The sequence below is a fragment of the Diabrotica virgifera genome, chromosome 1, assembly GCF_917563875.1.
Source record: "Diabrotica virgifera virgifera chromosome 1, PGI_DIABVI_V3a".
Taxonomy (NCBI): domain Eukaryota; kingdom Metazoa; phylum Arthropoda; class Insecta; order Coleoptera; family Chrysomelidae; genus Diabrotica; species Diabrotica virgifera.
In genome coordinates, this window is record NC_065443.1 from 302998488 (window position 1) to 303020574 (window position 22087).

The window sequence follows — 22087 nt, forward strand, 5'->3', positions numbered from 1 at the left end:
TAATAGGAATTAAGGGAAATGCCTTATTGAAGATGCGGAGAAGTTTTTCTAGAAAAACACTGAAATTATAGTCCACGTGTATAGAAGGAAATTGCCACCCAGAAGTTAAGCATACATTTTGGAATTTACGGAAATTCTGGGCGGAAAAAATCCTACCTAAACGTCGGGTTTTGAGGAGGGTTTGCTGAAGATATTAAACTTCGTATACACTGCTTCATGATCAGATAGTCCCGCATTAATAACTGTAGAGCAGACATCAAGGAGTGAGAAATCTGAGACAATATAATCGATTATGTTAGATGTAGTTTTTGTAATCCTTGTAGGAGAATTAACGTGCATTGAGAGACCATACGATTCAAATATGTTGACCAGGGACACTTGGGTAGCACATGCAGCAGCATAATTAATGTTAAAGTCACCGCATAGAATTTTTCTGCTTTTATGAGTCAGGTCATCAAACAAATTTAGCAGGTTCTGAAAAAATAGTTCCACGGTAGAGTCAGGTGATCTATAAATGCAAATAATTTTAAGATTAAGATTTTTATTATAAACTAAGGAAAACTCAAAGATGGATTCACTTAACAAAAAGTCATATTTTGTTACCAGAGAAAAATCATTATTTCTAGAGAGAATTAGGGTGTCTCCATGAGCCGAACTTGGACGATCATACCTGGCAATTGTGGTATATTTTTCTACAAAAAAAGGCTCGTTGACTTCAAGCCAGTGCTCTGTAACCGCAACTATCGGGGAAATTCTAATTCTTCCAGAAACAAAAAAAATTCATCAGAATGATTTCTTATAGAACGAATATTAATCAGGACCATGCCAAAGTTGTCATCACTAAAATAATTTGAGGTTTCTAGTCCCTCAGAACACGTCGTGTTGTTTAAAAATTTCGCTTTGGAGAACCAGTGGAATAATAACTTCGGTGGCATTCCCTTGACTTTTGTAGGTGTATAATTCTTTCCGAACTGAGATAGGACCTATAAGCGGCAAGATCAGCTTCCACTTCAGCTGGACCAATTCCGTAGGCATGGTTAAATTCTAGAAGAACTTTTCATAGTTCTTCGGTCTTAGTAGGTAATCCTTCGGAATTATAAAAACATTTATTTACACAAAAATACGAATTTACAAATATGTACAAATATAAATACAAATAGTTTTTTAGTCATCTTCCAGTATTCGAACCGGTTCTGTGGTATTATACATATATATTTAAAATGCTCCATAAGCGGACTATTCGAATTTTTCTTGTAATTTGAGTTATTATAAAAGATTATACCTTTTCTTAATGAAAATGATTTTGTATTTTCATTAAGAAAAGGTATAATATTTTATAATAATATAAATAATATTGTACAAAATAATATTCTTTAGCTTTAATAATTTGAGTTAGTAGCATTTTGTTTTTGCGTGTGAATAATATACTCAGCAGGTGATCCATCATATACCATCCGTCTTACCTTCAATCACTAACCCATAACTTCTTTTCTTCTGATTCAAGAAGATAGTTCAAGATATAGTAGATTATTATATAATATTATTTATACAATATGTATATCCAAAATAGTTCAATACATAATAGTAGAATGTAGAATAGTAGTTATTACAATCATTTGGTGAATCTTTCTTGTATATGTAGATTGTCCAAAAAAAAATTAAAAACTTCGGGGAGCAATCCCCTTTTCATTTAGGTTGGTCGTACCAACTTAAAAACCTTGGCGGGCTCATGCACCACAACTTTGCTTATGACCGTCACATGATCAAATGCATAGTTTACAATTCTATAAAACATTCATTTTTATTTAAATATATTTAAATATAAACTATTTCTTTCAGGTTCACTGGCAGGCCTAACCGAAGGATTACTGTTCGCCTGGAGTTCACCCTTCCTTATCAAAATCACCCAAGACAAAGTTAACTACGACATCTCAGAAGAACAAGCATCATACTTCGTCACAATCCAAGCATTAGCCATAAGTTTCTGCTGTCCCATCTTCCCTTACTTGTGCGATAGGATAGGAAGAAAGAAAACCCTAATGTTAATTAGTATTCCCCAAGTGCTAAGTTGGATATTAGCTGCAGTGGCAAAGAACGTCTATGTGTTTTATGTTGCTCGAGCATTGGCTGGTATGGGCAATGCTTGCTTCTATTCTGCGTTTGCGATATACATAGGTGAAGTGGCCAATCCCACTGTTCGAGGAACCTACGGCAACTCCATAGCTTTTACTTTCTATCTTGGTGACTTCCTAATTGCCGTTATTGGCAGTTACTGGTCTGTACAACTAACCTCTTACGTTTGTGTGACTATACCAATCTTGTTTTTGATACTGTTTAGTTTTATGCCCGAATCGCCTTATTGGCTTGTCATGAAAGGTAGAGAGGAAGAAGCCAAAAAGTCGTTGAAGTTCTTAAAAAGGAAAGAACACGTAAATGAAGACTATATCCAACTTAATAAAGACGTAGAGAGGCAGATGTCGGACAAAAAGGGATTGAAAAGCTTGGTTAAAACCAAAAGTAGCAGAAAAGGTTTATTAGCATGCATATTCCTTAGATTCTCTCAGCAGTTAGGTGGTCTCAATGTGTTCATGGCTTACACTCAGTTTATTTTCCAAAAATCTGGTAGTTTCTTGACTGAAACTCAAGGCGCACAGATCTACACATTTCTAAACTTTGCATTCAATATTATAGTTTCTATGTTTGTCGTTGATAGACTTGGTAGACGAAAGGGATACATTACATCCCTACTGGCAACTGCTGTTATATTATTTACCATGGCAACATACTTCTATTTAGATGGGAACACAGATGTAGACGTCAGTTCTTTTAACTGGATACCATTGGCTGGTATGGTTTTATATTTAGTGTTTTCTTCTTTCGGAATGGCAGTGATTCCGACTTTAATGTTGGGAGAGGTCTTTTCGGCAAGACAAAAAGCTAATGCTATAACCATTTTGATATTCGTGCTTGGTATTGCTTCTTTTGCAAGTAATCAACTCTTCTACTACCTGAATAGCCATGTAGGCTTCTACTTTCCATTTTATTTCTTCTGTGCTTGTAACATCTTGTCTAGCATTATTGCCTATGCGATCGTTCCCGAAACAAAGGGAAAGACTTTGGAAGAAATTCAAGAGGATTTGAGAGGATGTGATGAGAAACCGAAGAAAGTTGATGGTGAAGATAAAATTTAGATCTAATTTACTGGTTGTGCTATTTAAGCTTAAGATACCAATGTATAAAGTATTAATTCGGTTTAGAGAGAATTTTGTTAGACTTTTTAGGAAGCAGGAATGAGAAAAATGGATATTTATAAACGAAAGATTAGTCCAAGTAATGAAGCTTGAAATAGGACAAAACCTCGCAATTTTTACAGAATGAATCGATTTGCTTGAAAATTTGAAAACAAGTAGGGGATAGTCCAAGGATCAAAATCTATATGCTGCTGAAAGGCGCTTTTACCATGGGAGTGGTTGCCACCCCATTTCGGGGATGGAATTTTTTTTATATGTTTTGACCACAAAAGTTGGTAAAAATATTCATTCTAAGCAAAAAACGTTCTATACATTTTTTTGATAAAATTAATAGTTTTCGATTTATTCTCTATCAAAAGCTCCAAAAGTTTTCGTGTTATCAAAACAACTTCACTTAACAAAAATGTACCTTTTAAAAAAATAAACAAAACCGTTTTTTTTTTAATTTTCTTTAAGACCAAATCGAGCTATACTTTATTATATGTTAGCTCTTCTTCGCCAAATTCTAAATATTGTAGTTTTTAAAGTCAAAAGACGGGAAAACTGTGCATTTTTCGAGGATAACTTGTCCAAACTAATTTAGAAAATTTAAAAATATCTATCTTCAGAAATAAAAAAAGGCTCTAGCTCAAAAATTAAGTGACTTATAATGAAAAAAATGTCAGCCCTATTTTTTCAGCGAAAAAGTGATCGGAAGCAACCTCCTAATTACCACCCTAATTAAAATTATTCATTGACCTTATTTGGTCTTCTTTATTTATGTATTATTAATAGGTTCTAGAAGTTTTAACGGCTTAGAATAATCAGTTTTTAAAAAAATGGAGTTAAAAGCGAATTACGAATTTGTGTAGTTTGGAAAAAAATGGCCTTTTCTTCAGAATAGGAATATTAGCATCAGACATACGGAAAATGTTTAAATATGAAATTGTAGCTTATTTAATTCCCAAGAAATTGGTTTGCAAAAATTTTTTCTACGGCAAAAATTGAGTGAGCTATTGATAATTAAAAATTGTAAAAACATGCAAAAACCACCTTTATAGTCGGTTCGGTAAACTCAGACCCAACTGGCTAATGATTTTAGTAAGTAATTTTGCCAATTTTGGCAAAATTGGCCAAAAACAAAAAAAAAACACATACTAGTTGCGTCTAAGTTTAGCGAACCGACTATACCAACCCTTTCAAAGTCACCTCTTTTTTCCACTGACTACTTTAAATAGATTAGTGGGCTTATAGATCTTGTAAAAACCTACAAAATTCTTTTTTACCAAACTTTCTAAGATAAAAAATAAAAAAGTTATTAAAAAAAAGGACAAATCCAATTGGAAGCATAATAATGTGTAAGTTAGTGGTGTTTTTAGTCATTGGCCTTATTCATTCGTCTTTATTTATGTATTATTAATAGATGCTAGAAGCTTGACTGGCTTAGAATGATTAGTTTTTAATAAACTGGAGTTGAAAGCGAATAACGAATTTTTGTAATTTGGTAAAAAATGCTGTTTTCTTCATAATATACAGATTAGCATCAGAGATACGAAAAATGTTTAAATATAAAATTGTAGATTATTTAATTCTCAAAAATTTGCTTTGAAAAAATTTTTACTACGGCAAAAATCGAGTGAATCGTAAATGTGTATTATCGAAAAACATTGATTTTTTCGATATAAAAACTATTAATTTTATCAAAAAAATGTATAGAACATTTTTTGCTTAGAATGAATGATTTTGTCAACTATTGTTGTCCAAATATAATAATAAATTTCCACCCTCGAGATGGGGTGGCAACCACCCCCATAGTAAAAGCGCCTTTCGGCATCATATAGATTTTGATCCTTGGACTATTCACTACTTATTCTCAAATTTTCAAGCAAATCGATCCATTCTGTAAAAATTGCAAGGTGAAAAGCTTCGGTTCCTGGACTAGATATAATGTGTTCGTCAAAAACATTTGTTCTCCAACCTTATAGATAGTCTAAATGTAGCAACCTCTCAAATAATTTTTTATTTAGATAATTCTACTGTGATATAGATAGATATTTTTTAAAAATGAAAGTTGGACAGCAAATTATGTTTTCCTGATTTATATTACATATTTTATAAATATTTAAATTTTATTCTGATTATCTTGAAGTCCTGTTTTTTATTTTTGTTTATTTGAAAGTGAAAGGCAACTCAACCTTGCCTTTCACCTCTCTCACTGACCTAATTATTATCACGTACCCACGTACGACGTGTGAGTCCTATGTTGCCCTAGGACCTTATCCATAGGGTTTATATTCATCTTTTGGATTTCATAACTTATTTAATTATGTAAGACATTTAGTCAACGTTTGAAGGATTTTAACCTTTTTATTTTTGGGTGACTCAGCATGATAGGCTTGTAACGTTGATGATACTCTTTTTAGAGAGCGAAAACGTTTTATTGTGATATTTGTCGTCCTTTTAAAGGCTTTTAAATAAATATACCTTTTACCAAGGAAAAATCGGTATATTTTTATTTCATCATCGGCTTGGCTAAAGTCTATAAAAGTAGCAAATCACCATAGATACTAGAGTTTTAGATAATAGGGAACTTGCATATTTTTCTTTTGTTACATGTTCAGTTTTGTTTAAAAATGAGATTTTCAAAATTTCTCGCTTCAAAAGCTCATAATAATTTCAGGAGTACAAATTTAAAATCTTCTGTAATTTAAAATAGTTCAAACGACCCGTGATGTCACATAGTTATACTTTATTTATGTTTATGGTAATATTTATGTATATTCTTCTTCTTCTTCTTCTTCTTTAGTTATTGGCCTCCACCTGCTTGGGTATTTGGCCAGCTCATCGTCGCGGAATAAGGGAAAAATATTTTTTGTTGAGATTGGAGATTGATAGAGTTTTTGAGGGAAGCACAGAAAAGAGGGTTTACTACGGAAAATAAAAGAAAACACTATGTGTTGTTTAGTGCCATTTTGTAAAAGTACAAGTTTTCTATGTATTTAAAACAGTTCAAACGATCAAAAACACTTGTGACGTCACATAACTGTATTTTCTACTAACGTTTATAATATAATGTCTTCTTCTTCTTTCTCATAATCCTTAGTGCCCTCCAGGGGGTCGGATGTCGGGTTCCGCCTTTTATCCATTTCTTCCAATCGCTTCTATTGGTGGCCAGGTTCTTCATATCCCTCATACTCATGTGTCTCCTTTCACATATATCCTGGATCTGGTCCATCCATGTCTTCCTTGCCCTTCCCTTTTTTCTTTTGTTTCCCATTTTAGCTTCATATACCTTCTTGTTTGCTCCATTCGTTGTATGTGTCCAAACCAGCTTAATTGTTTGTTTTCGATCTTCCTCATTATCGGCTCTTGATGCAGCTCTCTTCTTATATCTTCATTTCTGAATCTATCAAACTTCGTAACTCCAGCTATTTTTTTTTATGTATTTCATCTCGGTCGCGTTTATCATTGATTCATGTTTCTTTTGCACAATCCATGTTTCCGCCCCATATGTCGTTATCGGATTGACTATGCTGTTATATACTCTGAGTTTAGTTTTGTTGTTTATTTCTGACTTTCCAAAAATTGTATTATTTAAAGAGTAATACACGTTAGTTGCCTTCTTCAGTTTATTACTTATTGCTAAGTCCGTTTTCCCATCATCTGTTATTATATTTCCCAAATATTCAAAAGTAGATACGTGTTCTATTACGTGTTCCCTTACTATTATATTAGTGCTCCTTTCTTCTTTCTCATCTTCATTTATTATCATAAGTTTTGTTTTGTTGAGATTCATTTCCATTTTTAAATTCTCTATCTCTTTTTGCCAAATATCTATTAATTTCTGCATTTTCTCTACTGTGTCTGTGATTAAAACTATATCATCAGCGTATAGAAGGGAGTTGATCTTTATTGCATTTAAGTATTTATATCCTACTATGTATTGAAGGTTTCTTGTTTGATCTTTGGTATTTTTGATTAAAGTATCCATGAATATTATAAACAAGAGGGGGCTTAGTCCATCTCCTTGTTTAATTCCCTTATCCCATTTAAAAGTGCCTGATCTTTCTCCATTTATATGTTTACTTGACCTTCTACTCCCATATATATATATATATATATATATATATATATATATATATATATATATATATAGATGACTTTTATCATCTTTTTTGGTACCTATATTATAACTTTCCAATATTTTCCACATTATTTCTCAGTTTATCGTATCAAATACCGCCTTCAAATCAACTAACATGAGAAATAGTTCATCCCCTTTAGGGCATTGTCTCTCTATTATATTTCTTATAATGTAGACGTTATCGTTTGTTTGACGGTTTGATCTGAATGCAGCCTGTTCGTCTTCTAATTATATCTCTATTACTGATCTTAGACGCTTCTCTAATTCTCGTGTGTACCTTGAATGCGACCGATGACAAGCATATTGCTTTATAATTCTCGCATTCATTATGTTGTCCGTTTTTGTATATTGGTAGAACTATGTTTTTCTTCCAGTCATCTGGGATTTTCTCTGTACTCCATGCTTTCTTGCATATCTGTAATAGCCAGGCCAGTCCTCTCCTTTTTCACCCATCCATTTTATCATTTCTGGATCTGTTTGGTCCTCTCCTTCCGCTTTTCCAAGTTTAATATTGTTTATAGCTTCTTCCAGTTCTTCCTTCCGTATACTCTCTGGTTCTTCTTCCAGTTCTGGTCTAATAATACAATGTGCAATTTAAAATTATATACAATTTTGTTGAGTTTGTTGGTGCAGAATATAAACATTATATAACCATATGACGTCACGACGCATTTTGGGCTAGCTGCTATAATTTGAATTTAGAATCGTCTTTAGGGGCCAAACGGAACACAAAAACAACTTTTTTATCTTTGATACATGTTTTAAATTATGTTCTGTTGGGATTTATAACATTTTTTGAATTTAAAATTTTATGCAAGTCCCTATTCATTGAAGGTTGAATAAAGGTGGAACTAAATGACAATTCGTAATTTTCTTTTTCTCTAGTCTATATTATTTTTCTGCGTTGAATAAAAATAGCCGGTTTTGTAAATGTTCAAAAATATTTTCATCCCATTTGTGGTTTTCATGATGGAAAGTTTTCATCGTCAGAAAACAACTTAACAGTATGTATTTCAAATGATTTCTTTATGCATACTGCTTGGAGTAATGAACTTAGTCGTGCCTGGTATTTAGTCCAAATTTACCGATCGTTAGTGAATCATTCTCTATAAAACTTTTTGAAATCAGCAATATCCGGCGAAACAAATAAATTTTTAGATATTTTTGGACTTCTCTTTAAATGAGAAATTTTCCTATTATTATTCATAGGTGAACAAGTTATTCCCAATATAGTCTATACTCAACAAAAAAAAAGTGGGTTTTTTTTCCTATTTGCTCCATGAAAGTGGGTTTTTCTTCTCTGGAAGCCTTCTGTAGTCCCTGGCCGTTTCGTTTTCGCGTTCCATATCAGAATTCTCCTGCCTTATTACTACTGCAAATTATTTTCGATCACTTGTCATTTGAGACAAGTATCCTGAACTTGGTATTTGCGTCTAGACAAGAATGTTTTTTAGCCAAGAAACGTGTTTTCTTCCTACACCTCTTACACCTCTCCAACCCTTTTTTGCTTTTAAGGTTTAAGGATTAGTTGTAATATAGATATCCCTTTGATATACCATACCTACATGTTCCAGGTAAGACAGTCTTCGATGTTTATAACCACCTCTTCCTCTTATTATCTCTTTCATGTACATGTTGTTTTGCTTCGGAGAATGAGTAACTAGTCTTGTTTTTCATTTGGTCCGACCACCATGTTGAAGAACTTCCTCTGGAGTTTTTTTTCGCTACGTTGCCGTCAACTATTATTCGTGCCATGCCTTCTCTTCTTCTACTTATATGTCCAAAATTTCTCAGTATAATTTTGGTTGATAGTTGTAGTGAGTCTAGTCTTTATGTTAAGCTCTTCTAGTATTCAATTTTTGGTGCGATGTGGGGTTTTGGTATGCGAAACATTCTACTTTGGGCTCACATGTCAAATAGCGCTATAGGGTAGGTGGGGGTAAAGACCCGCAATATCTACTATTATCGATGTAGTGAGATATCAGATAAGTATTTTTTAAAAATTAATATGAAAATATTTGGCTAATTTCTTATTTAGCATAGTGTCTAAGTATGGGCTCTATCTGACTATTAGTTATCCACAAAAGTATACATTTATTCAAAAATGTATTTGCGGGGATTTGCCCCATAAAATGGGGTAGATCCCCGCGGTGCGGAGCTTTTTCACTTATCGTGATAAAAGGTCATACATGCATAAATAATTAAATGAAAACGCTTTTATTAACCTTTAATAACATTCTTGGCTTACAAAAATAAAACAATAATTTCTTATAAAGTACATAGCAACTGTTTTAGTATATATTATAACTAGTCAGATCTTCCGAGAAAACAATAGCATTATGAAACCTTGAAGAATTCATAGTAGGCTTCGATAGTCTTAAAACTATATCCGACTCAGCAATAAAAGACTCTTCGTTTGTTTCTGTGAACTTATAAGTATTTGTTAAACGTCTGTAAAATACTGCATCACAGCCTCCTTGATAGACAGAAATAATCTTCACTACGTAATGACAGAAATAAGTTTTTGTTTTTCCTTGAACTTTAACTACTGCATAGTCATTTGGCATCATTATTGATTCATTGTCCTGCAGTGAGTTACCAATCTCTTCTTCTTGGACGTTAGCCTCATCCTAGGATAGAAAATTATATTCAGAACTGCTATCATGAATGGAATAATCAGCATCGGATTCCGAAGATGATTGTTCTTTAGACTCCTTCTTTTTCTTTTTCGCAACCATAGTGGGAAAAAGTTGTTTTGTTACTTTTTGTTTCAGGCGCTTTTGTCTTTTCAAAACTCGTGCTACCTTTTCAGCAAGTTGTTTCTCCTTCTCAGCTTCTTCCTTTTCTAAACGCTCTTTAGTAGGTGTTGAACTCAGCAATTGTGATTTCAATCCTTTTCTGACCCTTTTTCTTTTAATTTTTATTTTAGGTAAAGGAATTATATCTCTGGGAGTTGCTATTTGATTTTGAGAATCGTCTTCCTTCATAAAGGATGCAATTTCAGTTTTTGACTCCTCTAATACATCGTGGTCTGCACCAGGGGCAATTAAACCTGAAGTAGACGGTTGATGATGAAGAATATTTTCAGAAACAGGATGCAAAACTTCTAACTGATTTTCGTCACTATTAAATATTAACAGTCGATCATTATTACTTGGCTCTTCATCCGGTGGTTGATCTATGACCTCTGATGATAGAAAATCAACTTCCGAGAAAGTATTTTTGTTGAACGGATAGATCCGCGTAGTTCTAAAGGCTTGAGCTGCATTTTCAAGAGTACTCGCTTTTTCAAATGCTATTTTAAACGTTTCTGCAACATTATAAACGCTAAATGTTTCTCCTGGATGAGAGATATTCCAGGAGTCCACAGCCGCATCATAATAAGTCTTTAGCGGTCGGAAAATGCATCGATCTAGCGGTTGGGTTTTGTGACTGCTGTGAGGTGGCAAGGTAAGCAACTCAATATTATTGGATTTTGCAAAATTTACCACCTGAAGATTCGTGTGTGATACATTATTATCTAAAATTAGCAAAATTGGGTTCTCTTTGCTTCCATTTGTGTATTTTTGAAAATGTTTTAGCCACTTCATAAATGTAGGAGTATTGATATATCCCTTGTCGGTTACAGCCATGTCGCATTCTAATGGGCCGCCCTTAATTAAGAGCCTGTTCTCTCTTTTTCGTGAGTAGATGAAAAAAGGAGGCACAAAATTTCCCAAAGCATTGACTGCACACACAGCGGTTCAGTAACGCACGAGCCTCAACTAGTTTGTCTTCCGTTAATACTGCATACTGGATTTTTCTTTTATAGTTTCTAAAATAGAAACAAAAAAATGATTAGATACAATAACATAATATGTAACTAACTTTAAATTGCAGCATGGGGCAAAGCCCCGCATGCGGGACTTTGCCTCTATTTAACTGCGGGACTTTGCCCCATAGTAAACTATTTCAATAAATTGCTTCTACAACAAGAATACAGCATATAAAATACAATGAAATGATATGAAAACAAATCTAAATAGTCACAATAACGACCGACAATTCGCTCTTTTAGTAAATCTTATCGCTATGTGAACAACATTTACCCTAAATAAACACAATTATTAGATCAAAATTACGAAAAATCTACTAACCTCATTTTGTCACGTAATACACTTCCTGGCTGCACGAAATTTTATGACACACTGGACCGTATCAATACCGATCGCCCACCTAACGGCCGGCTCTAGAATATTGCCCGGTAAATTCAAAAAGCTAATGCGTGGCTTTACCCTGTGCAGGTCTTTACCCCCGCCTACCCTACGCTTCAATGTTTAACAGTCAGTTTAGTAAATCTGTATCTTTGTTGACCTTCATTATTACTTCCAGATTAGTTTTCCTTGCCGTCCAAGATATTTTAACAAATGTCTAGGAATCAACATTTCTAATGCTTCAATTCGGTTCATGCTTGATACTTTTAGTATCAACACTTCTGCTATATACCTACCAGAGTACAGACCAAACATTTCACAGACCTATTTCTAAACTTAGATGGTTATTGCAAATTAAATTTTGAATTGAGTGTCTCTTTTTTCCTATTTTGTTATAAAAGTCAAAACATTAATAAAAATAAAGGACTACCTGTAAGCACGTTGGTCATTTATACCTACTCATTGGAAATTAAAAAAAAGTATAAGCAACAAAATGTAGTGATGATTTTTACACTGTAAGGTTTATTTGTATACCTATAGGAAAATATGTGTTTAACGTTTGTGTTAAAAATACAAGGTGGGCCAAAGAAAAGAGTCCACCTCGAACAATTCTATTTTTATTTTTATATTACAATTTTTTGGAATACAATTCATACCAGTGACGTCATCCACCTAAGCGTGATGGCGTAATCGATGATTTTTAAACGGGAATAGGGGTCGTGTGGTAGCTCATTTGACAGGTTGTTCAATTTACTATTCAGTAATATAAGTATTTACATAAATATTTATACAGGGTGTCCAAAAAATTTCTTTTTTAATTACGTCATTAGTATGAAATATATAACAAAAAATTTGTTTAGGCATTTTTGTAAAATATAATAACTACTGCCAAATATCGAGGTGGACTCTTTTCTTCGGCCCACCCTGTATAATTTGATGTACTGCCATCAATAAATAATTATTATTGTTGTATACGCTTTATTAATATATAATTATTCCTCTATCTTACATAATGTGTTCTCAATATATATGTATGTTATAATTTTTACTTCTGTTTTAATTGTTTACCCTCTGTATTCCAATTGGAACTTAGATACTGCCTATTATTTATAGTTTCCTAAAAGTATTTCCCTTATTAGTAATAATTAATAAATTCAAAAGAATCGCATTTAACAACACAAAAATTCTCAGATTTCCATTTTTTTAACATGCCTAGTTTAAAACAGTAAAATATTGAGATACTAGTACACTTTCGAAGAACAAAAATAATCTTTTTTTCAAGAATTTTTTCTCAGAAGCTTTATTAAAAATGAACATAAAACTTTTTACATATTAATACCTAACTCTTAGAGAGTACAAAAAATATACTTTTTTTATTCACTGCACGTGAATTCACATGCACGTACATGCGCATTCACTTTTATTCACATGCACGTACACTAATATTGTAGATGGCGCCAAAGTCGAGGCCTCGAAAAATGATGGCGGACAGTTAATCTCAGCATTGGGATATCTGAAACAAAAAAATCATACTGTATTTGAAAAGAAAGGTTTCTCACGTGACAATAATTTATAACAATTTGACCAAAAAATAAAAAATAAATATCTTTTAACCATGAAAAACTGAAGAAAAACGGGCGATTTTTTCATAAAATTTTTTCAAATTTCCTTAAATTCTTTTTTTTTTGCGGAACTTTTCACTAACGGTGGTAAATTGTCACGAAAGAAACCTTTCTTTTTCAAATGCCGTACAATTTTTTGTTTCAGAGATCCCAATCCTGAGATTAACTGTCCGCCATCGGAACTACTTTTTTCGAGGCCTCGAATTTGGCACCTTCTACAATATTAGTGTATGTGCATAAATGAAAAAAGATATACCTATTTTTTGTATTCTCTAATACTCTGGGCTAATTAGCAAAATTCATGGAAAAGTTATTTACCAGCAATTTTATACACGTAGGTATCGAATATTTTATACACGTACCGTTATACACGAAATCGAATTATAAGATCCTATATATTAATAATATAGGTATGCAAAGTCCGCAGATAGTGTGCTACTTTTTTTATAAACAAAATGGCGCCGACAAATCGTATTTTTTTCAATTATTGCTCTATAACTCCGAAGATTTTAACTTTACAACAAAAACACCCAAATAAAAATTCACCGCAATTAAATTCTGCATAGAGATATGTTTTTCACGATTTGCTCCGACGAAAATTTTCCTCGGAAAATGCGGGTTTTCCTAACAAAAACTCTAATTTTCAAATAAAGTTTTAGGTAAGAAATTATTAATCAATAATTAAATAACTTAGTGACATCAAAGTTTTCTTGGTATATATTGTAATTCCAGAAGCCGGTGAAAATTAAACCAATATTTTAGCAACAATTTAATTGTTAATTAACAATTTATGATCGCAATAATAACCAAAATAATCATGATACATTGATCAAACTTATAAAGATTATAAAGATGAGATGCTTATTTAATAGTTTATCGACAAAATGTAAATTTTTCTTTTTTTGCATAATCTTTAAATTTTGAAAAAGAAATAGTTATAATACGCTGGTCTAATTAGTAAAGTACAAAGAAAGGTTATTTACCAGCAATTTTAATGCTGGAATCGAATTATAAGATCCTATATATTATTAATATAGGTATGCAAAGTCCGCAGATAGTGTGCTACTTTTTTTATAAACAAAATGGCGCCGACGCCATTATTGCTCTATAACTCCGAAGATTTTAACTTTACACCAAAAACACTCAAATAAAAATTCACCCCAATTTAATTCTACATAGAGACATGTTTTTCCCGATTTGCTCCGACGAAAATTTTCAAAGGAAAATTTGGGTTTTTCCAACAAAATCTCGAATTTTCAAATAATTTTTTTGAGCCAGTAATTATTTATCAATAATTATATAGCTTGGTGAAATAAAAGCTTTCTTGGTATAGATTATAAATTCAGAAGCCGGTGAAAATGAAACGAATACATTAGCAACATTCAATTGTTAATTAACAATTTACAGTCGCAATAACAACCAAAATAATCATGAGATATTGATCAAACTTAGAAAGATTATAAAGGTGTGATGCCTATTTAATATTTTGTCGAGAAAATATAAATTTTTCATTTTTTGCATAATCTTTAAATGTTTAAAAAATTGTTATAAACAAATTAACATTTCTCAGAAATTGTTTATTGTATTCTAATTTTAAAAATACTTAAAATGATTTCATAGGTCTTGAAAATAAATGCTTTAAAAAAATTTTACAACCATTTGCAAAAAAGTTATGAAACAGCAAATTAAATATACGATTACTCCTTTGTTTATGATTTGTTTTGATTGTTTCAAAGCTTAAAAGCGAATCTATGGTACAATCTAATTACTCACAAAGAATGTCAAAAATTAGTGCAATGGTTATATTTTAATCAAAGATTAAAAATACTTTTTTTTGTAATTTTTAGCGCAAAAGTAGGCCTGATACAGAGTCGGAGCTAAAATTTTCACTCGAAGCGACTGACACGCAACATACATTATTTATTAAAAGTGTACGCCGCGCGGCCGCCGGTCGTCGCTCCGAGTGAAAATTTTAGCTACAGTACTGTATTATTCTACATTCGCGCGTGTAAATTACAAAAAAACATATTTATAATCTTTAATTAAAATATAACCATTAAACTTATAATTGATATTTTTTTGTAAATAATTAGCTTGTACTTTACACTTCTACGCTTTGAAAGAATTAAAAAAAAATTATAAACACCGTAGTAATCGTATGTTTATTCTGCTGTTTTATAACTTTTTTGCAAATGGTTGCAAAAAAGTTTTAAAGCATTCATTTTCAAGATATTGGAAATGCGCATTTTAGCTATTTTTTAAAATTATAATATAATAAAAACTTTCTAATAAACGTTAATTTGTTTATAACTATTTTTTTTAACATTTAAAGATTATGCAAAAAAATAAAAAAATTATATTTTGTCGACAAATGTTAAATAGGTATCTCATCTTTATAAGATTTCAAAGTTTTATCAGTGCATCATAATTATTTTGGTTATTATTGAGACTATAAATTATTAATTAACAATTGAATTGTGGCTAAAATATTCGTTTAATTTTCACTAGCTTCTGGAACTATAATCTAAACCAAGAAGGCTTTTAAGTCACCAAATTATTTAATTATTGGTAAATAATTACTTATCTAAAACTTTATTTGAAAATTAAAGATTTTGTTGGGAAAACCCGCATTTTCCGAAGAACATTTTTGTCGGAGCAGATCGGGAAAAACACGTCTCTATGCAGAATTTAATCACGGTGAATTTTTATTTAAGTGTTTTTGTTGTGAAGTTAAAATCTTCGGAGTTATAGAGCAATAATTGAAAAAACACGATTTTCGTGCGCCATTTTGTTTATAAAAAAAGTAGCACACTATCTGAGGACTTCGCATACCTATATTAATGATATATAGGATCTTATAATTCGATTCCAGCAATAAAATTGCTGGTAAATAACTTTTCCCAAAAATGGCCTATTCTCTGATAATCAGCCCAGACTATAAGAGTTAGGTATTAACATGTAATTAACATCACTTCTGAGAAAAATTAAAAAAAAATGCGAATTTTTGGTTTTCTAAATTGTACTAGTACCTTAAGGGGAAAGGCGCAGAATGTCACCTGTCAAAATTTTCAATGTGTTTTAAATGTATTCGTTTTTTTTAGAATCCTGAGAAAACTAAAAAATATTTTTGAAAAATTTAAACGCAGAATGAATGATTACATTATTACTGAGGACCGGAAGTCCCTGAAAACTTATATAATGTTTATTTTAATAAGTTACAGGGATGAAAATTAAAGAGATAATTTAGTGTGTTTTTTAATTGCAAATATTTAATTCAAAAGAAACTTTGCCATGCCTTGAAAATAGAAGAGGAAATGACTTGTGAAAATGTGATGGGATAATGAAAAATTGAACCTGTAACAGTAAGGGTCAGCTCTAAGGAATTAGAAGTTTTAATGTCTTTAATAGAGATAGGTAGATACCTATCTTTATCGTTGTACCGAATAGACCCTTTTTATACAAAACGGATAAGAATTAGTAATTTTAAATTACAGTAATTTAAACCACGAGGGACAAAGTAATGGTAATTTTAGGATCATTTATTTAACTATTTAAAGTTTCTAAAATCCATAAGAGGCTCATTTATGAAAAAAATAAAACTCGTTACTAACACTGAGTATATTTGTTATTTGACAATAATATATCCTATTCCACGAACATGCGCCTGTTTTGGATTACTTCGACAACGAATATTTTACTGTGCAAAATAAGAAGAATGAAAGTAAATTGCAAATTACATTGTTGTTTATTGGAATAATTATTGTTAACGCCATTTACTTTCGTACTTCTTATGTTGCACAGTAAAATATTCGTTGTCGAAGTTATCCAAAACAGGCGTATGTTCGTGGAATGGCCCATAATTAATTATCTAAATAAATTATGTAAAAGAACGTTGTTATCTAACTATTTACAAGTCAATTTCTGAAACAAATTCAATTATAATCATTGGAAATTATATCTTGAATACCGTATTTTATTAATAGGTAGAATAAAAATGTAGTTATCTTTGAAGATAGTTGCAAGAACTTCCGGAATCACTATATTCTTACATAGATAACAAGAAGATGGCGCTAGCTGCTACATCCAATTGATATAAACTTGTAAAATAAAATTTTACTTTCATCGTGCGTTGATTGAAATATTAATATCTTTCATAAATACATTTCGTGTACTTAGATATTGCTAAAACGGTGGCAAAATATTCCCATCAGATTTTTTTGGATAATTAAATTAGTGGTTGAGAATAACGATCCAGTTATCGCCCAGTCGAAAAATTTTAACAAATTGAAAATATTATGCTTTTCACTACGGATAATTTGGTTTGTATTTTTTGACTCCCAAACAAAACACATAGGTACACGTGCAAAATAACTTTTCTCTCTTTACTTAATCGTTTTCATGTAAAGGGTGATTCATTTAAAAGTATATACTTTTTTAAAAAAGTTAAAAAAATGAAAAGAATTTATTTTATTTGAAAATTTTTATTGTCGTAAAAAAGAACCATTTTTTACAATTACTTCTTAAAGATAATTTCTTTCAAATGTTGACCATGACTGCGATTAATTCTGATGGTCTAATTCTCGATGACGCGTTCCCAGCTAACATTGTTTGTATATATGACGTCAAACAAACGTCAACATTTTGGGAGAAGTTACGTCAAAAGCTACATCAAATTTTACCTAAAATATACGTATAAAAGTCACAGCGATCTTACGTAACAGTTTTACGTTATTTCTACGTAACCTTTTTAACGTCACAAAAACGTCATTTTCTAGTTAAATTTTCGGTATAAATAATATATAAGAAGGACTTAAAAACAGTGTGTAAATAAAACCACATACATGATGCTAACACATACATTTCGTTTTTCAACTAAACTGCCATTGAATAGAATTCTATCTTGTTTATCCTTTTTAGGGAAAGAATGAAACGATAAATTACAAGTACGCTTTATCAAAGAATCACATCGAGGCACACAACAATCATAATTCGATTTTTTTGCCATAACTCAATAAAAACAAACACGATTTTAAGCACGGAAATGTAAGGTTATGTGTATTAATGTCTATTGGAAAGGTTCGAAATAAATAAGCAATGGCGCTGCAATCTTAAACGAGATGGCCACGGTGGCAGTGCCACCAAAAAGTCACGTTTTAGGGACGAATAAATTCATACGTATTAAATACCTACCAAAGAGCCACGTTTCAGAAACGAATAAATACATAGGGGAAGGGCGGGCACAACGGGGTGGACGGGCAAGACGGGGTACTGCGATTGAGAACGAACCCCCAACTCTATCTACTTTGTACCGTCACAGGTACTTGCAGGAGACCAGCCTCTGTAATTTGATCGAGTTTTAAACCGGTAGTGCAAACAATACCGTTGTAGGCGACTGAAGTGTATTGTGTGACTAACGGACGAGTAGTAGTTGTAATTGTTAAGAGCGATTTAAACTAAGGTAAGTACTGTTAGGTTATTTGCACATTATTTTTTTCCATTTCAGCTAAACATGTACTATTTTGAGCGTAATATGTCGTAGCGATTGTTCAAATAAACAATGTTTTAAGAATTTTTTAACACTTAACCTAAAAGTAGTGCAAAGCGGGCTAAACGGGATAGAGTAGGGTAGGGTAAAATGGGGTACCCCATTTTGCCCTTCCTTAAATTAGGTACTTTGTTTCAGATGGTGTTTAAATACAAACGTGTCACCCAGAGGCAGAGCTGGTCTACACAGTCTATGGAAGGGGCGGTCAGAGCTGTAAGCAACGGCGAAATGGGACATTACCGTGCATCAGTTCAGTTTAATGTCCCACAAACCACACTCGAACGTTATGTGAAAAAACGAAAAAATGATCCAGATGTGCCTATTTTAAAAACTATGGGAAATTACAAGCCAGTTTTTACACAGACGCAGGAACAGGAAATCGCTGGTTACCTAAAAAATATGGAAGAACGATTATTTGGGTTTACGATGGAAGAATGCAGAGGTCTCGCCTTTCAGTTAGCTGAATTAAATGGTGTTGATCATCCATTCAACAAAAGAACTCGAATGGCTGGAAAAGCTTGGATGCAAAGCTTCTTAAAGAGACATGCGGAGCTGTCGATAAAAAAACCTGAGGCTACGTCTGGAATGAGAGCTAGAAGGTTCAATAAAGTTGCTGTTTCACAGTTCTTTACACTACTGGTAGAAATAGTTGAAAAGTATAATTTTTCAGCCGAAAAAATATATAACGTCGACGAAACAGGAATTACAGTGAATCCAAAGGGAAGTTCCAAAGTTATAGCTACGAAGGGTAAACGGCAGGTGGGGAACTTAACATCCGGAGAACGCGGAGAGTTAGTAACTGCGGAGATATGTTTTTCAGCAGCAGGTGCTTACATGCCTCCTATGTTGATTTTTCCTCGCAAAAGAATGCAGCAAGGGTTCATGGATGGACTGGTGCCTGGTGGTTGGGTGGAGTTGAATCAAAAAGGGTGGATAGACATGGAACTCTTTTTTAAATGGTTTAATAAATTCGTAAAATTTTCTAAAGCGTCAAAAGAAGAACCGGTGCTTCTTTTATTGGACGGCCACTCTTCTCATACAAAGAATTTGGAATTAATAAATTATGCAAGAGATAACGGTGTAATTCTCTTATGTTACCCTCCTCACACAACTCATCGGCTGCAAGCTCTTGACGTCTCATTCATGAAGCCGCTAAGCACTTATTACGATGACGAAGTGAGAAAACGGCTGAGAACCAATCCAGGTAGAGTAGTGACATTTCACCAACTCTCATCATTATTTAGTGCTGCTTTTATAAGGGCGGCTACAATGACAACTGCTATAAATGGGTTTAAAAAAACTGGGGTGTGGCCTGTAGACTTAGGTGTTTTTTCTGACGCAGATTTTTTGCCATCTGCAACAACTGAGATTGAAAAAAGAGAAAGAACTCTTGAACAAAATTGTGAGGTCTATCGAACTAGCAGTAAGCCAAACCAGCAAACAAATAATAATCCGACGTTTTCTGATGCAGTGCCATCAACTTCAAAAGCTATTACTCAATTCGAAGAAATAACACCAAGAAAGAAAACGATATCCACCGTTAGCCCACAACCAGACACATCAAGAGCTACTGTTCCATTCGGAGAAAGAACCCCTGAAAAGAATACAACACCAATTAGCAATGCGAAGCCAGGTATCTCTAGTTCCAATGATTCAGCTTTTCCGATAGTATCACCAACCGTTTTTATGCCTATTCCGCAAGCCAGTGCTGCAACTAAACGGAGTTCACACAGAAAGGGAAAAACTGCTATTTTGACTTCTACTCCTTACAAGAAAGAGCTGGAAGACGCTTTAGAAAAAATAAGCCGAAAAGAATGCCAATGCTTGGGGTAGTAAAAAGAAAAATAGGAACCATCAAACAAACCGAGGGTATTAAAGGGAAAACTATCACGAGAAAAGTAAAAGTTTCTAAAAAGTGTGATTCTTCGAGTGATAGTGAATCATGTGCTAGTGACGCAGAGTGCCTTTATTGTGGAGATCTTTATTCTACATCCTCTGAAGGGTGGGCTTCATGTTCCAGGTGCATTCGTTGGGCGCATAGGTCATGCGCTGGGATTGAAGAAGATGACGAAGAGATTTTTGTTTGTGAACTCTGCAAATAGGTAGTTTACGTGTTTATTGGGTTATTATGCCTTATTTTGATCCTACCCCATTTTACCCTACCTGACGGGCAAAACGGGGTAAAAGGACTTTTCTTAATTTTTTATTGTTTTCACGTTGTATTTGTTTTTTGCTAGGAATAATTTATGTTTTTTTTTGGATGTCCAAATATGCTTTTATTAATAAAATCATACGATGTTATTGTAAATATACAAATTTTTTTTGTACTGATCTTTCAACCTTAAGTACCCCATTTTGCCCGCCTTTCCCCTACGTATAATATACGTGTTAAAATTTCGTATCACTAACGTCATTTTTTGATAGATGTTAACAATACAAAAAAACCTAAATTTAACGTTAAGGTAACGTTATCTTGCTAGCTGGGTTCGAGCTTTTCAATTGGTATTTGACCAGAGTGACTCGAGTAATACTGGCCTCCAATGCCTCAATCGTAGCCGGTTTACTCATGTAGACTTTGAACTTGAAGTAGCCCCAGAAGAAAGAACTCCTATTTTCGTAATACAGCTAAATAATTTCTAGACGTTGTGCCGAGTAAGTCTTTCTAGGATGAAATGTCAAACAATACTGAATAAGAAAGCCACTTTAGGTGATACCATTCATGCACGATCTCCCAACAAATCCTCACCAAAAAAAAAGTACCTCTAAAGGAATCACCCTTTATAAAGTGAGAGGCACAATAATTATAGAATAAATTCATTTTTTCGAGAGTGGCATTTTTGGAGAAAAATCTCGAGACTTGTCGGTTTTATTTTTAAATTATTGTTTTTGTTATTTATATAGCATGGTCAAAATATATTTAACGTTTTAATTATGTGTAATTTGTTTAAGATAAACTAGGTTTTTATTGCTGATGGAAAAGAGAAAAAATGTTTAGGTATTTGACTTAATTCTCTTTAAATTATATTATTTTTTAAATCTGGCAAATTTTGCGGTCGATCGCTGTAAATTTTTGATTAATCTATACTCCGTCTAATTTATTTACCGTTTTACGTCATCCGCGTCATAGCCCGCGACGTCGCATGATACCAACACGAAATATTTAGACGGTAGATAGATATGTTCTTTTTTAAACGCTTTTTTAAACGCTTTTATTTAGTTCAATCGTTTGCGTCAAATTTTTAGACGTTAATTTGACTGCCTTTTCTTCAATGCAAATGAATTAAATTTTGCAGACATATGCATTCGCGGGAACAATACACGAATAGTCGATCAAAAAATTTTTTTTGTGTTTA

At 32.6% G+C, this 22087-nt stretch overlaps 2 protein-coding genes across 2 annotated transcripts in view; both read left to right on the plus strand.

Annotated features, from left to right (window-relative positions):
• Nucleotides 1-12615, plus strand: part of LOC126879216 (facilitated trehalose transporter Tret1-like) — a 28542-nt gene extending 15927 nt beyond the window's left edge. The window contains exon 2 of the mRNA XM_050642270.1: nt 1840-12615. Within this exon, the coding sequence (XP_050498227.1) occupies nt 1840-3191 (1352 nt within the window). The 3' untranslated portion in view covers nt 3192-12615. The remainder of the gene's footprint in view (nt 1-1839) is intronic.
• LOC126878537 (follicle-stimulating hormone receptor) overlaps nt 1-22087 on the plus strand; it is a 188425-nt gene that overhangs the window by 51937 nt on the left and 114401 nt on the right. The gene's annotated exons all lie outside the window — the stretch shown is intronic.